The sequence below is a fragment of the Mastigoproctus giganteus genome, chromosome 9 (assembly GCF_048544385.1).
Source record: "Mastigoproctus giganteus isolate SK-2022 chromosome 9, ASM4854438v1, whole genome shotgun sequence".
In the NCBI taxonomy this organism is placed as follows: domain Eukaryota; kingdom Metazoa; phylum Arthropoda; class Arachnida; order Uropygi; family Thelyphonidae; genus Mastigoproctus; species Mastigoproctus giganteus.
Window position 1 is genome coordinate 33,116,177 of NC_143583.1, and position 14,271 is coordinate 33,130,447.

Consider the following 14,271-nt stretch of genomic DNA (forward strand, 5'->3'; position numbering starts at 1 on the left):
CTGTGACTATATCTAGATGATTCAGTTTGTGCAAGCATTGTATGGCTACAATGCTTGCACAAACAGAAATATTTTGCTATTAACATTTTCAATTGACAATGGCAAACAGTTTCTGCAGAACATTGTAATATGTAACATGGATGTTGTAATATGTTCTGTTCTCTGTCAAGGTGACTTTCCAATGTCAGTGGTGATGAACTGACATATTGTTGGCATTTGGGATTCAGAAATTCCATGTGGTCCTCATAAACTTCAGTGCAGTAGCCCAAACATTAATGTTTGGTATAGCCTAATTCATGACTACATCATTGACCTCCCTTCTTCTTTCCTGAAAACATTGGAACACCTACTAGTTATCTCAATATGCTACATTTTGTGTTTCCACAGATATAGGAAATGCAATCATACATCTTTTAGAAGGGTGGAGCACTACCACACTGGACTCTGTTAGTTTGAAAAGGCCTTTATAGACATATCCTTTATCAACGAATTGGCCATAGTGGTACTAATTCTCACCTGATATAATGTCCCCCCCCCCATTTTTTCTTCTTTTTTTGCAAAGAGGGCCATTATAGTTCAGTTAAAGTTTGTTTCCACTGACATAGGAAATACAACCACACATCTTTTAGAAGGATAGAGTCCCAACACCACCACCACCACCACAACACTGAACTCTCTTAGTTTGAAAAGGCCTTCAGAGATATTTCTTATATCAGTGAATTGACCATAGTAGTCCTGTTTTCAATACTACCCTTGAATTTGCCTTGAATCTACCTCGAATACTTTCCATTTAGAATTTTCTGATGGACCAACTAACGATGTTACCATCATTGAATTCTAAATGGGAAGTGTTCAAGGAATTAATCATAGGTGCTGCTATCCTTTTTATATCAATATATACTAAGAATTTTTATACCAATTTTATACTAAGAATACACGTCAAGGTATAGGCCTAAATGGATATCAGATGAACTGATGAGATACATGGCAGAGAAGAAATATGCATGGGATGCATATAAATTATCAGGCATTGAGAAGCCTATGGTAGTTATAAACTAGTCTATAATCAAGTCACAAAGGGGGTCAGGCAAGTGAAGGCAGATTACTAAAAAGCTCTGGCAAAGAATACAAAGAAAAATGGCAAGTTCTTTACTTATGTAAACACTAGAAGGAAGGGAATGAATCAAATTGGTCCACTTGATACTGATGGTTTGACTGTTGATGATCCTGCTCAGGCTTCTGACAAACTGAATGAGTATCTTGCAACTACATTCACAAATGAGGAATTCTTTAGGGAAGGGGGTGCCAGAAGTTTATCAAGCTCTAAGGGAGCTAAATGATTTTGTAATAACTGAGATTAAAACAAGGTTGAGAACCATTAGGAAAGGAAATAAGACAAACAGATTAAATTGTGAAAAACTCAAAAAGTCTGAACTGTGAAAGAAAAAATGAGGAAAGAACTGAGCATAAAATTAAACAATAGAATGAGAGCTGAAGATGTAAATGACAAATGGAATGAGTTTGGTAAGATCGTTATCAGTACTGGAAAAGAAATTCTAAGTGATGAAGTCATCTTACTCATTCATTCCTGCTGAGGGTGGAAGACACTCCTATGTGTGAGCAATGTGATACCTTTTTAACAGTAAGACATATTTTATCCGAGTGCCCATTTTACAGGCACAAATGTTGTTGTTATTTGGTTTTTTTAGGAGCATTAGCAACTAAGGCCATATTGCTCCGGGATATGCGGTGGTCATTCCCTGACCTTTCCACATCTTCCGTATTTGGTGGTGACGGGTTCGAACCCCGGTCTACTCAAGAAGTGTGTGCTACGCACTGCTGCTCCTTCCCACCTGGCTACGGAGGCGCGGCACAAATTTAGTTTATATTTTACTGCTTTTAGCCATCTGACGGAGCCTTATACACTCAGTCAGATTTGTCCAACAATGCAAATTTATCAGCTGTTATTAGTTATTTAAAATGTTTAAATATTTTTACACGTATTTAAAAGTTACCATCTTTGTAAACGTTTTACATATCTTTATTTCTATACATCTTGACATAGTAACCTAATTTTTTAGGTTGCTGAAATATAAATCTTCTCTTTTATATGACCTAGTTCTGGTGCATTATAGCCTTAGTCACTGATGTGCCAATAAAACCCAAAATAACCAACCAACCAACCAATGTAAGTGATGAAAAACAATCTGAAAAAAAGCAATGGATGGCAGAAGAGATCCTAAACCTAATGGCAGAAAGAAGGAAGTTCAAAAATGGTGCTCCAGCTAAATACAAGCAGATCAGGAAAGTGATAAAGAGGAGAATTAATGATGCAAAAGAAGAGTGGATGCTAGAAAAAGCAACAGAGATAGAAGAATTAGAACAAAGCATGATAATTTCCACTTTCACAAGAAGCTAAAAGAATTAATAGGAAATACAAGCAGAAGGATGCCATACACAATAACGAATGCCTAGAATCTAATAGTTTTAAGCGGTGATGACGAAAGATCTGGGAAACTTGCATCATGACACTTTTTGATTAAGCCAGACAGGACATTAGTGTAAAATACCTATGGAGGAAGGTCTTGAAATTCTACAGTCTGAAGTAAAATATGCTCTGGGCAAAGACAGAGAATGGTAATCAATGGTGTTGCTCTTTGTGTACTAATGTTATTAGTAGCATCCCCCATGGTTTGGTGTTGGGCTGTAGTTTTCTATATTTATCAATGATGTTGTTGGAGGCATATCAGGTTTAATATCAAAGTCTTTCTGATGATGCAAAGTTGGCAGGGTGGTAACTGACAGCAACAACAGTATGCTACTACAACAGGATCTAGAAAGATTCTGCAGATGACCTGAGAAATGGCAGTTGAAATTCAACATTGACAAATGCAAATACTGCATATTGGTAGCAGTAATCCCAGAGTAACGTATCACCTATGTGGTACTAATCTCAGAGTAGTGGAAAATGAAAAAGACCTAGGAGTAATTGTGAAGTCAGATATGAAGTTTTCTGAGCAGTGCATACAGGCTGCCAGGACAGCTCATGGGGTTTAGTCAATGATATACAGGAATTTTTCTAGCAGGGATAAGGAGGTGATTATCCCATTGTATAAGGCAATGGTCGGGCCACACTTTGAGTACTGCATACAGGTCTGGAGGCCTCATTTTAGGAAGAATGTGGGGCTGCTGGAATGAGTACAGAGAAGGATAATGAGATTGGTGAGTGGAGAAAGGGGTGCTCTTACTAAGAAAGACTTCAGTTCTGCAAATTGCAATGTTTGGAGACTAGTCACCTGCAAGGTGATTTGATTGAGGTGTTTAAGGCTTTGAATGGATTGAGAAAGCTCAATGCTGATGGAATTCTTTCTTCGAAAGAATACCATCAGTAAATTTTGGAACAAAATTTTGATTGCTGGAAAAAACTTCCATCTTTTGTTTTGGAAGTTAATAGTTTAAATAAATTCAAGGAAGAACTAGACAAACTATTGGAGGGAATGAGTAGGTGAAATTAGAGTTGTCTTTTTTTTTTTTTTTTTTTTTTTTTGCTAATGCTGTAATAAGCTTGCTTTCTTGCATCATTTTTTTTTTTTTTTTTTAATGAAAATCCCAAACACAAGAGGTATTAGAACCTATAGTACTTAGTACCATGCTTGGGTTGGAGGTTGAGAAGAAAATGAAGAAGATATTTGTTGACATTAGACTTAAACTTCTATAAACTGTAATTTTCAGGAAATACATATGAAGGAAGGTTGTTCCAGAAAATGGCAGTTGAATGAATAAATGAGGAAGATGAAAAGTTGGCTCTGTAAGTTTGAAGTTAGACAGTAAATGGATGTTGGCTGATGGTGGCACATGTTCGGACTGTTTTTAAAGAGAGAGCGGGAATTATAGAAGCCAATTCATAAGAACAGTGCCCATGGAAGTATCTGTAGAAACGACATGCAGCAGAAACAGTATGTCTATGAGACAGAGAGTGGAGAGACTCTGTTAGAGATGAGTCATTAATTAATCTAACTGCCGTCTTTTGAATGGAATCTAGAAGGCTGAGAAAGTTATGTGGGAACAATATTCAATGGTATGGCGGATTTGCGATTTGTACCAAGTGAACAGCTGTTTGGAAGAAAAGTAACACCGAGAACGAAAGAGAAAACCAGTTTTTTAGATGCAGAGGAAGTAATATTTTGTAATGTGCTTGTGCCAAGAGAGATCAAAAGTCAGGGTAATCCCCAAAAGAGATATATCATTTTGCCTAGAAATCGGAGTGTCACCAAAAATAAGCATAGGAGCAGAAGAATCCTTTTTGTGAGATATAAGAGAAGACTGAGTTTTAGAAGGATTGAAATCAACTAAGTTGTCTTTGCCCCACTGGAGAATTACCTGGAGATTGGCATTTAAGGAATTTGTAGTGGATATTCAAGAAGTTGAAGCTGATTGAGCAGGGCAAGGTTTCTCAAAATGATAAGTGGAATGCAATGTGCTATCATCGGCAAAACTAGGGATAGGATTTCCAGTCAACAGAAGAAGGTCATTAATATACATGAGGAATAGAGTGGGGGAAAGAACTGATCCTTGGGGGGACATCAGCATTAGTGCAGAAGTTAGAAGACAGAGAGCCATCTACCATCACCCTCAGTGAGTGATCAGAGAGACAACTGGATAACCAATTACAAAAAACAGTTGGTAAACCATAAGATGGAAGCTAGTTTAGAAGACCTTTATGCCAAACGCGATCAAAAGTCTTTGAGATGTCAAGAGCAACTGCTTGTGTTTCGCCAAACTTTTCCATTGCATTTGTCCATAAATGAGTAACAAGCCAGAATATCACAAGTGGATCGACACTGATAGAATCCATACCGACGATCGTTGATCAGACAAAAAATTTCTAGGTAGTTTCAGAGTTGGCAGTTCATTGATTTCTCCATTACTTTAGAAAGAGTAGAAGTAATTGCAATAGGACAATAATTGGATGGGAGGGATTTGTCACCCTTTTTAGAAACTGGCTGGATACGAGCTAATTTACACTGGCTGAATATGAGCAAATCATTTGCCACTGCTAATGCTAATATTAATATTTCCTTGGTTGCTATGATCATCAGATATAATGGCTCTCCCTTTTTTTTTTTTGAAAAGAGAGCCATTCTAGTTCAGTTATTGTTTTCGGCCCTTCTTCTGTGCTTGCTATTAGAAACTCTTTCCAATTTTGTCTCCCTCTTGTTAACTAAATTGCTTTCCATGTGTATTATCACTCCTTTTCCTTATACAGACACTCCCTGATTAATGTAAGGGTTGCGTTCCTGGGAACGCTACGTAAGTCGGAATTTCCCCTGTGCTTGTGAAGCACTCACATTTGTGCTCGCTGAATCGATTGAATCAAAAAAGTAATGTGAATAGAATTATTTATTGTATTTATTCAATTTTTTTATCTCCTGAGCAAGAAAAATTACAAAAGCGTGCATTTTAAAAAAATTAGAAAATTATAAAATTAACATGGAAATTCAAAAAAAAAAAAAAAAAAAAACAGGTATAACATCAGTAAGTTTTACCTCTCGATCGCCAGAATCGATGTCTTCAGCTAATAACTATGGTGCTGTGGCTGCTCAACCTTATGAAAGAACATATTAATGGATGACTGGATGGTGGCTTTTTTCTTTTCATTGTAGATTTCTTTGTAGCTTTCTTTCCTTTTATTAATAGCTCTGATATCGACATGTTTTGGTCTCGAATCAACTTCATCCACTTAAAAATTGCTTAATCTGCATCTTCCTAAAGGCATAATTTAGCATTTAGCATTAGCATTAGTAGAGGCATATGATGCAAGAAAGCAAGCTTATGCAGCATCAGCCGAAAAAAAAAAAAAAAAAAAACCTTCCGCTTCACCCCTCCATGCTTCCGACTGGATCCTGTTTCCTTAAACAGTTTGAGAATCAAAACAGGGTTTTTTCAGAATGGTTGACACGCTACTGGCAGGAACATCAAATTTTAAAGCAATTTCTTTTTTTTTAATGCCATGATCTATTAAGCACTTCTACTTTTTTGTACTACATTCAAGGATTCCCTCTTAGACACTATAAGGTTACTTGCACAGCAGTTAAAACAAAGCTGAAATTAGGGACCACTTGTAACTACCATGTAAACAGAGACAGGTGAAATTTAGTGAAAGTATGGATGACTCATTTCTTCGAAACAACAGATGAATTTCTGAGATAAAGGAAAATCACTCTCTCCTAATTCTCTAATAGGATGCTTATGGTAGAAAATAGGTTGACCAGAGCCAATGCCCACGTCTGGAACATGCCTTAATCTTTGCCAATGGCTGTGGAGAGCTGACCAGCAGGACTTCTGGGCATAGTAGTGTATCACCAGTAGTAGTAATGTATAATGCAATGACCAAGTTGTATAGGTTTTACTTCTTTTTAGCCATTGCTGGCCCACTGCTCGGCAAAGGCCTCTCCCAAACTTCCATCTTTTTCTATCCCATGCTATGGTTGGCCAGTTTCCTCCTGCATAGTTTTACAGGCACCATTAAATTGTAAAATGTTTCAGCTCTTAATTCATGGAATGAAAGCCTTTAGCTATTAAAAGCTAGAGGGATTAATGCTTGATCCTTTTAGCTCTCAATTCTTGCTTTTTACAGCATCAGCTTTATTGCCAGATGTGTGAACAATGTGTACCCAGATCTCTGGAAATCAGTTCGTTATATGGAAATTTTCTTTGTTATACAGAAATGCTGCATTAGCCCTAAGCGAGAGCATGGTCCTGTCTTTTGAAGCCTTGAAACCTGGCATTGTCTTTTCCTCTTTGGCAATGTATGTTCTGGCACTTTTTTTCCAATACAGAGCAGTCTCGGCAAAGTTAAAAATTTGCTGTGTTGAATAGCCGCCTTCATCAATAATTTTTTCCAACACATCACAAAATTTCTCTGCAGCTGCAGAATTGGCACTGGTGACTTCACTGCATACTTTAATGTTTTGGAAACCAGTGTGATACTTGAACCTATTAAACCACCTGTTGCTTGCCATGAACTTGGCTTGGGGTTCGCCATACTTATCCTTAGTATCTTCATAAATACTTCTTGCTTTTGCTTGAATGGCCATTGTACTCAGAGGCACTTGGTTCTGAATCTGATTTTCCATCCATATTATTAATAGTTGTTCCATCTTTGATATAGCACCTGAATACTGTTTTTGATCACTGTTGATCTTAAGTGCATTGATCCTTTGACATGTTCTTTTATACGCACACTGTCCTTTAAAATAGTATTCACTTTTGAAGCAGCGAGACCTAATTCCTTTTCGATAGATGACAAACTTTGTCCTGCTTTGTACTTCTTAATCATTTTCATCTTCGTTTCAAAATCAATTTTGTTTCGTTTCCTGGCAGTGCCAGGACTTGCACTTTCCATTGGTCTCTTTCCCTTCATCATTGTAATACATAAATAGGAATGAAGAGAAGTTTCTGAAATTTGTTTTTTATATAATTGAAGATTTCAGTGAAGAGGAACACATTTCACCATAATACTGTAAGGTAAAAACCCACTGAATTCCAGTTATCGGGATTATCGCAAATGCAATAAACTCGAGTTTACTACCCGTTTATAATAGATTGTACTAACAGAAAGCCTAATAAACCGGAAAGTGCAAATTGTTTTTATTGTTGTTTGGTCATGACCTCCAGAAACATGCTTTAGAAAAATATCACAATGTGTTCAAAATTGATTCTTATAATAGGAACATATGATAACAATGAAAGTGTAGTGCAATTTCCATTATTCCAATTTCCGGCAAAAACTTATGTAAAGTCGAATTTGCATAACTCGAGTATTACGTAAGTCGGGGAGTTCTTGTACTGTATTTAGATTTCTTTATGTTTAAATTCCTTAACCAAACTTAATCCCTGTTATCTGTGTTTTGTTATACCATGTGTTGTGTTGTGTTGTGTTGTGCTGTGTTGTGTTGTGTTACTGTTTTTAGTTCTTATGCTGTTCAATCTAGCACTTTTCATGCCTTTCAGCTTTTACCATTTTCCATGTATTCTAATCTAATATAAGATTAAATTAGATGTATTCTATTGTATTCTCTAGTGTATTATATAATAATCTTTCCAATCTGTTCTGTTCTGTTGTATATTTTTTATTAGCACCTGAAGTCACATTTGCTATTTCAAACTTTGTTATTCATGCAATTTTACTTCCTTTAATTTACTTTGCTGCATTTATTTCAGCTGTTATATTCAACATATTCAAAATTATTCCTTGGTTTCTTTTTCTCAACATTAATTTCATTTTAATATATTTATTAAACATAATTATATTTATTAAATATAATGGAGTAACCTTTCCTATTTTAAGTTTGAAATATCATATATTTTATTCCTGCTTGAAGTGCTATCCTTGAATATTAATATTCTTTCTCAAATTTTCGATTTCGTTGTTCACCTGCTGGAGCACCTTGTAGATGGAACCAACTTAAAAAATAGGACATTTGTAGCTGCATTCTTTTTCTGTTCTTCCCCAGACATATCCATTTATTCTTCATTAGGTGACCCTCATTTTATTCTTTTTTACTTTCTCTAAATTTTCATTTCAGTTTGTGATGGCTTTGGCCAGTCACAAACTGAACACCAGTGAGACATATTGTCTTGCTGATGTTCCAGAGCTTTCACTTCTGAAAAATTTTATTCCATTTATTCTAGTTTTTCATTTTTGGAAACCCTAAACCTGCAAATCAACATGCATTTCAGTGGTTTTTTTTATCATTTGCCTCCTTTTCCTATTATTCTTTTTGGATATAGGTGGACTTTAATTTTCTGATTTAAAATTTTTAAGTCACATTTCTCATCTGGTTGGTGTTGACAAAAATATTGTTTGCATCACCAGATATCACGCCTTTGAAATTCTTCCTGGGAAGGAGAGGAAAGAAGTCATTAAAGATATTTGTTTAGAAATGGAAGATTTACTTCTATGATGTCTTGTAGAACACTTCAGTGCTCTACAATAGTAGAGCACTCTCCATAGTTGAATAATTATACAAATAGATTACACGTATTCCACTCCCTCGTAGACAAGATCAGTGACCCAAGGCACTCCAGAATAGGAGACCCATGGACCCCAAAATACATCGAATCACCACCTGAATCTCTGAGAGAGAGAGAATACAATTTGTCCATATTTTAAAAACAGTTTAAATGATTTGAGACCAAATAAATACATAGTGAATCCATACTTTTAATACTTTAAAAACTAATATTAAAACATAAAAATATTATGAATCCTCTAAAACATTAAGAGACTAAAGAATTTTGTTACTTCCCTGAGGTGGACTGGTTTTTCAACCTGTGATCATGATCACAGTCCTCCTGTGATCATGTATCTCTAAATAGGCCTACAAGGCTGGGACAATTCATATTGAACAATTAGACTTTACACCAGCCGGTATTCAAATAAACAAATTCCAATCCTGCAACTAAAACACTTTATTTACAATAAAATACGAATGCATAAAATCATGTATATGTATTTATTTGGTCTCAAATCATTTAAATTGTTTTTAAAATACTGACGTATTGTATTCTCTCACTCAAAGATTGAGGCAGTGATTCAATGTATTTTGGGGTTTTAATATTAGTATGTCCATGGGTCTCCGATTCCGGGGTGCATTGGGTCACTGATCTTGTCTATGAGGGAGTGGAATACATGTAATCTGTGTGTATAATTATTCAACTACGGAGAGTATCAGCACTGAAGTGTTCTACAAGACATCATAGAGGTAAATCTTCCATTTCTAAACTAATTTACTTATAGCATAAAATGTATTAAGCCATTGCTGCTCTGTTATCTTTTAATTAAAGATATTTGTGTACCACACAAAAGTTCCATACATTACAGAACTTGCCGTTATTTGGTTTTTAGGAGCATTAGCAACTAAGGCCATATTGCTCCGGAGATATGCGGTGCTCATTCCCTGACCTTTCCGCATCCTCCGTATTTGGTGGGCACAGGTTCGAACCCTGGTCTAATCAAGAAGCGTGTGCTGTGCACTGCTGCTCCTTCCCACCTGGCTACGGAGGCGCCTACATTACAGAACTAAGATCTAGAATCATAGATGCTGTGGCAATGGTCAGTGTCAATTCAAGCATATCAGTACTGAAATGCACATGGAGAGAAACTGATTATCAATTAGATGTCCTACATATGACCAACAATAGACACATTGAAATGTACTGATCATGTAAATAAAACTTTCTGAGTTGTATAATTTCAGCAATCTCTTTTCTTATTAGTATGTCTAGCTCTTATTCAAATCATTCAGATCTTTTATGGGAATCCTGTATTGACAATCATACAATGAACAAATATAAAATCAGCTTTTTGCTTTAACAGCTGTTCCAGTACCTGATGTTGGAAGTCAGGGCCACATTCCATCAGCTACATCTTTTTTTGAAGACACTACTACACTGGTTTCTATGGCATCATCTGGAGTTGTGTTAATTGCTGGTATTGTGGCTGTCGTATGTTTGGTGATGTATAAAAGGCGAAGAAACACAAGGCACCATTATAGAGGTAGGCATTTATTTCTTTTTTTTTTTTTTCATATATTAATATGTAGGTTCATTTGTTGTAATTATTTTTTTATTTTATGATAAAAATTCAATTTTTAGTGACAGAGTCGGTATTCATCAGTGGTCGGCAGTACAGTTTTGTTATTGCAAAATCTATCAGTTGTCATTGCAAAATTCTCCTCCATCTGAAGGAAAAGCAAGGAGGGACATTACTATTGCAAACAGGAATCACAATAATGACAAACCTAATACAAAGAACTACATTGAATAATTTACACACACACACACACACACGCACACACACACACACACACACACACACACACACACACACACACACACACACACACACACACACCCCTATATAACGAAATCGATCGCTCCCTTGAAAAATTCGTTATACATAAATTTAGTTATAAAGAAATGTGACCTTTTCAACAATGAAAAATACTGTAAATTCAGAAATATAGTAAAAGATGGGAAAGAAGTGAGAAAGAATAAATTTTCTTACATTTTAAAACAATTTATTAATATATACATATTAAGAAATGACTATGACGCCTCCATCCTGCAGTGGGTTGATAATGACTGCACTTTACTTTTTTGTTTTTTTTATGACTACTTACATTATGCCCACAATTTATTAGTACACTTTTATGAATTATGTTGTAAAATATTTGGTTATTTTTTGTTGTACACTGGATTCTACTGTACGCTGTTCATAAAAATGTTTGCATTTGTTTAAAACTTTAAACACTCAGATATATTTTCTGTTACTTTTTCTTCCCACTGAAGGCCTCAATGCAAAGTTTCAAATGCTGCCAGCACTTGTTTGGAAGGTTTAATATTGCCCTCATTTTCATCCGACTCATCGTTGATATTGTCACTAGTTCTTTAAATGCGCTCCAAAATGTTGCATCACTTGAATATTCAGCTACTATGACATCGTTATCAATTAAAAATTCTTCAAGAACAATTTATCCACTGATCAAACCTTTTGCTTGGAGTTTTTCCCAAGATTGATCAATGTCTTCTAGTAGTTCATCTCATTCATCTCTGTTAATTAGCATTTTAGCAAAATCTGCTTTTGCGAAACAATTCCTAATCATTGTTTCCATCACATCTTGACTCCACACTTTCGCCAACTCTGATATGCACATCCACAAATCTATAACAGAATCTATAGGTTGGTTGGTTTCTCTTCTCAGTATAATTTTTTTCAGTATGTGCCTTCAGTAGTGCATTTTCAAATTCTTGATAATGAATTGGTCCATTGGCTGCAGTTAAGATGAATTATTCAGAAGGAAGAAAACAAGCTTCACACTTCTAAGTTTCAAAATTACCGAGTGAAGGTGGGCAGGGCAGTTGTCGACAATCAATGCAATTTTTATATTTTCTTTCATCATCTTTCTATCAAAATTTAAAATCCACTGCTCAAAAATTTCTTTGTCATTCAGGGTTTTTTGTTGTAGTTGTAGTCCAACTCTAAAGAATTTACTCCTTTGAAACCAAAAGCTTCGGTTTTTCATTACCAGCCATTTTTGCAACCAAGAGTGTAATTCTCTCCTTACTATTTTTATCACCTTAAAAATCAGTGTCTTGTTCGGCAAACATTTAAAAAAATAGACACGTTTCATCAACATTGAATATTTCTTTGAACTTGCAGCCTCCATAATTTTTTTCAAAACCGTTTCTTTCCAACGAGTACAGTCTTTGATTGCAACTCCACCTGCATCAGAAATAACTTTTTCGAGTAAGCCACGACACTCTTTAAATTTGTCCAGCTAACCAGAACCGGCTTGGAATGTTTTACGTGCCCCAGAAAAGATGCATATTCCGTAGCCTTTTCTTTTATTAATAGCACTGATATCGACATGTTTTGGTCTCGAATCAACTTCATCCACTTAAAAATTGCTTAATTTGCATCTTCCTAAAGGCATAATTTAGCATTTAGCATTAGTAGAGGCATATGATGCAAGAAAGCAAGCTTATGCAGCATCAGCCAAAAAAAAAAAAAACCCTTCCACTTCACCCCTCCATGCTTCCGACTCGATCCTGTTTCCTCAGTTCGAGAATCAAAACAGGGTTTTTTCTTTTTTTTAATGCCATGATCTATACTATTAAGCACTTCTACTTTTTTGTACTACATTCAAGGATTCCCTCTTAGACACTGTAAGGTTACTTGCACAGCAGTAAAAACAAAGCTGAAATTAGAGACCACTTGTAACTACCAAGTAAACAGAGACAGGTGAAATTTAGTGAAAGTATGGATGACTCATTTCTTCGAAACAACAGATGAATTTCTGAGATAAAGGAAAATCACTCTCTCCTAATAATTCTCTAATAGGATGCTTATGGTAGAAAATAGGTTGACCAGAGCCAATGCCCACGTCGGGGACATGCCTTAATCTTTGCCAATGGCTGTGGAGAGCTGACCAGCAGAACTTCTGGGCATAGTAGTGTATCACCAGTAGTAGTAATGTATAATGCAATGACCAAGTTGTATAGGTTTTACTTCTTTTTAGCCATTGCTGACCCACTGCTCGGCAAAGGCCTCTCCCAAACTTCCATCTTTTTTTATTCCATGCTATGGGTGGCCAGTTTCCTCCTGCATAGTTTTACAGGCACCATTAAATTGTAAAATGTTTCAGCTCTTAATTCATGGAATGAAAGCCTTTAGCTATTAAAAGCTAAAGGGATCAATGCTTAATCCTTTTAGCTCTCAATTCTTGCTTTTTACAGCATCAGCTTTATTGCCAGATGTGTGAACAATGTGTACCCAGATCTCTGGAAATCAGTTCGTTATATGGAAATGTTCTTTGTTATACAGAAACTATTTTCAATGCAATGACCAATGGTAAATCAAAAAAGTTCACTTCATAGAAAATTCTGCTATATGGAAGTTCGTTAAAGAGAGGTCCAAATGTATATATATGTATTAGTAGCCGTATAATGCAAAAAAATCAAAGATTTGCTACGCTGCTAAAAAATAAAAATAACAAAATAATTAATTAAAAAAATAATAATAAATAAATAATAAAATAAAATAAACTAAGAAATCTCACCCAGGTCCAGTGATGGCCTCATAATTAACTATAATGGTTCAATGCACCCTCTTGCTACCTCCTCCTCCTTCAAAATCACTCGGTACTTGCATTAACTTCAATATCCTTAGCCACCTTTAGACTTGAAACTGTTTCTTATAAATAACCTGAAATTTCAACATTGCTAATTTCATGGTTCCCTGCTTCACTTTCACAGTTTCTTCTCATCAGAAAGGATTTTTTGCCCATAAATATCAGTGCAGTTATATAAGTAGCTGTACAATTCAATCACAACAACATTGGTTATTAGCATTAGTAGAGGCATACGATGCAACAAAGCAAGCTTATACAGCATCAGCCAAAAAAAAAAAAAAAACCTCCCATTTCACCCCTCCATTCATTCCAAATGCTTGTTCAGCTCAGCCTTAAATTTATTTAGGCTATCAACTTCCACAACAAAAGACGGAAGTCTGTTCCATCAATCAACTACTCGCTAGCTAAAGACAAATTTCCACACACTTATTCTACAACTGTCTTTCCTAAATTTGAATCTCTGCCCCCTCAACTACCTGCTGGCTAAAGGCAAATTTCCACCCACCTATAGGCCTAATGACTCTGATGAGTATAATAAGGAACTGTACAGGGAAATAGAGTGGGCCAGTAAATC

General features: G+C 35.7%; 1 protein-coding gene across 1 annotated transcript in view; it reads left to right on the forward strand.

Moving 5' to 3' along the window:
- Positions 1–14,271, forward strand: part of LOC150080136 (cell adhesion molecule Dscam1-like) — a 1,047,872-nt gene that overhangs the window by 889,274 nt on the left and 144,327 nt on the right. The window contains 1 exon segment of the mRNA XM_090381929.1: positions 10,382–10,561. Within this exon segment, the coding sequence (XP_090238055.1) occupies positions 10,382–10,561 (180 nt within the window).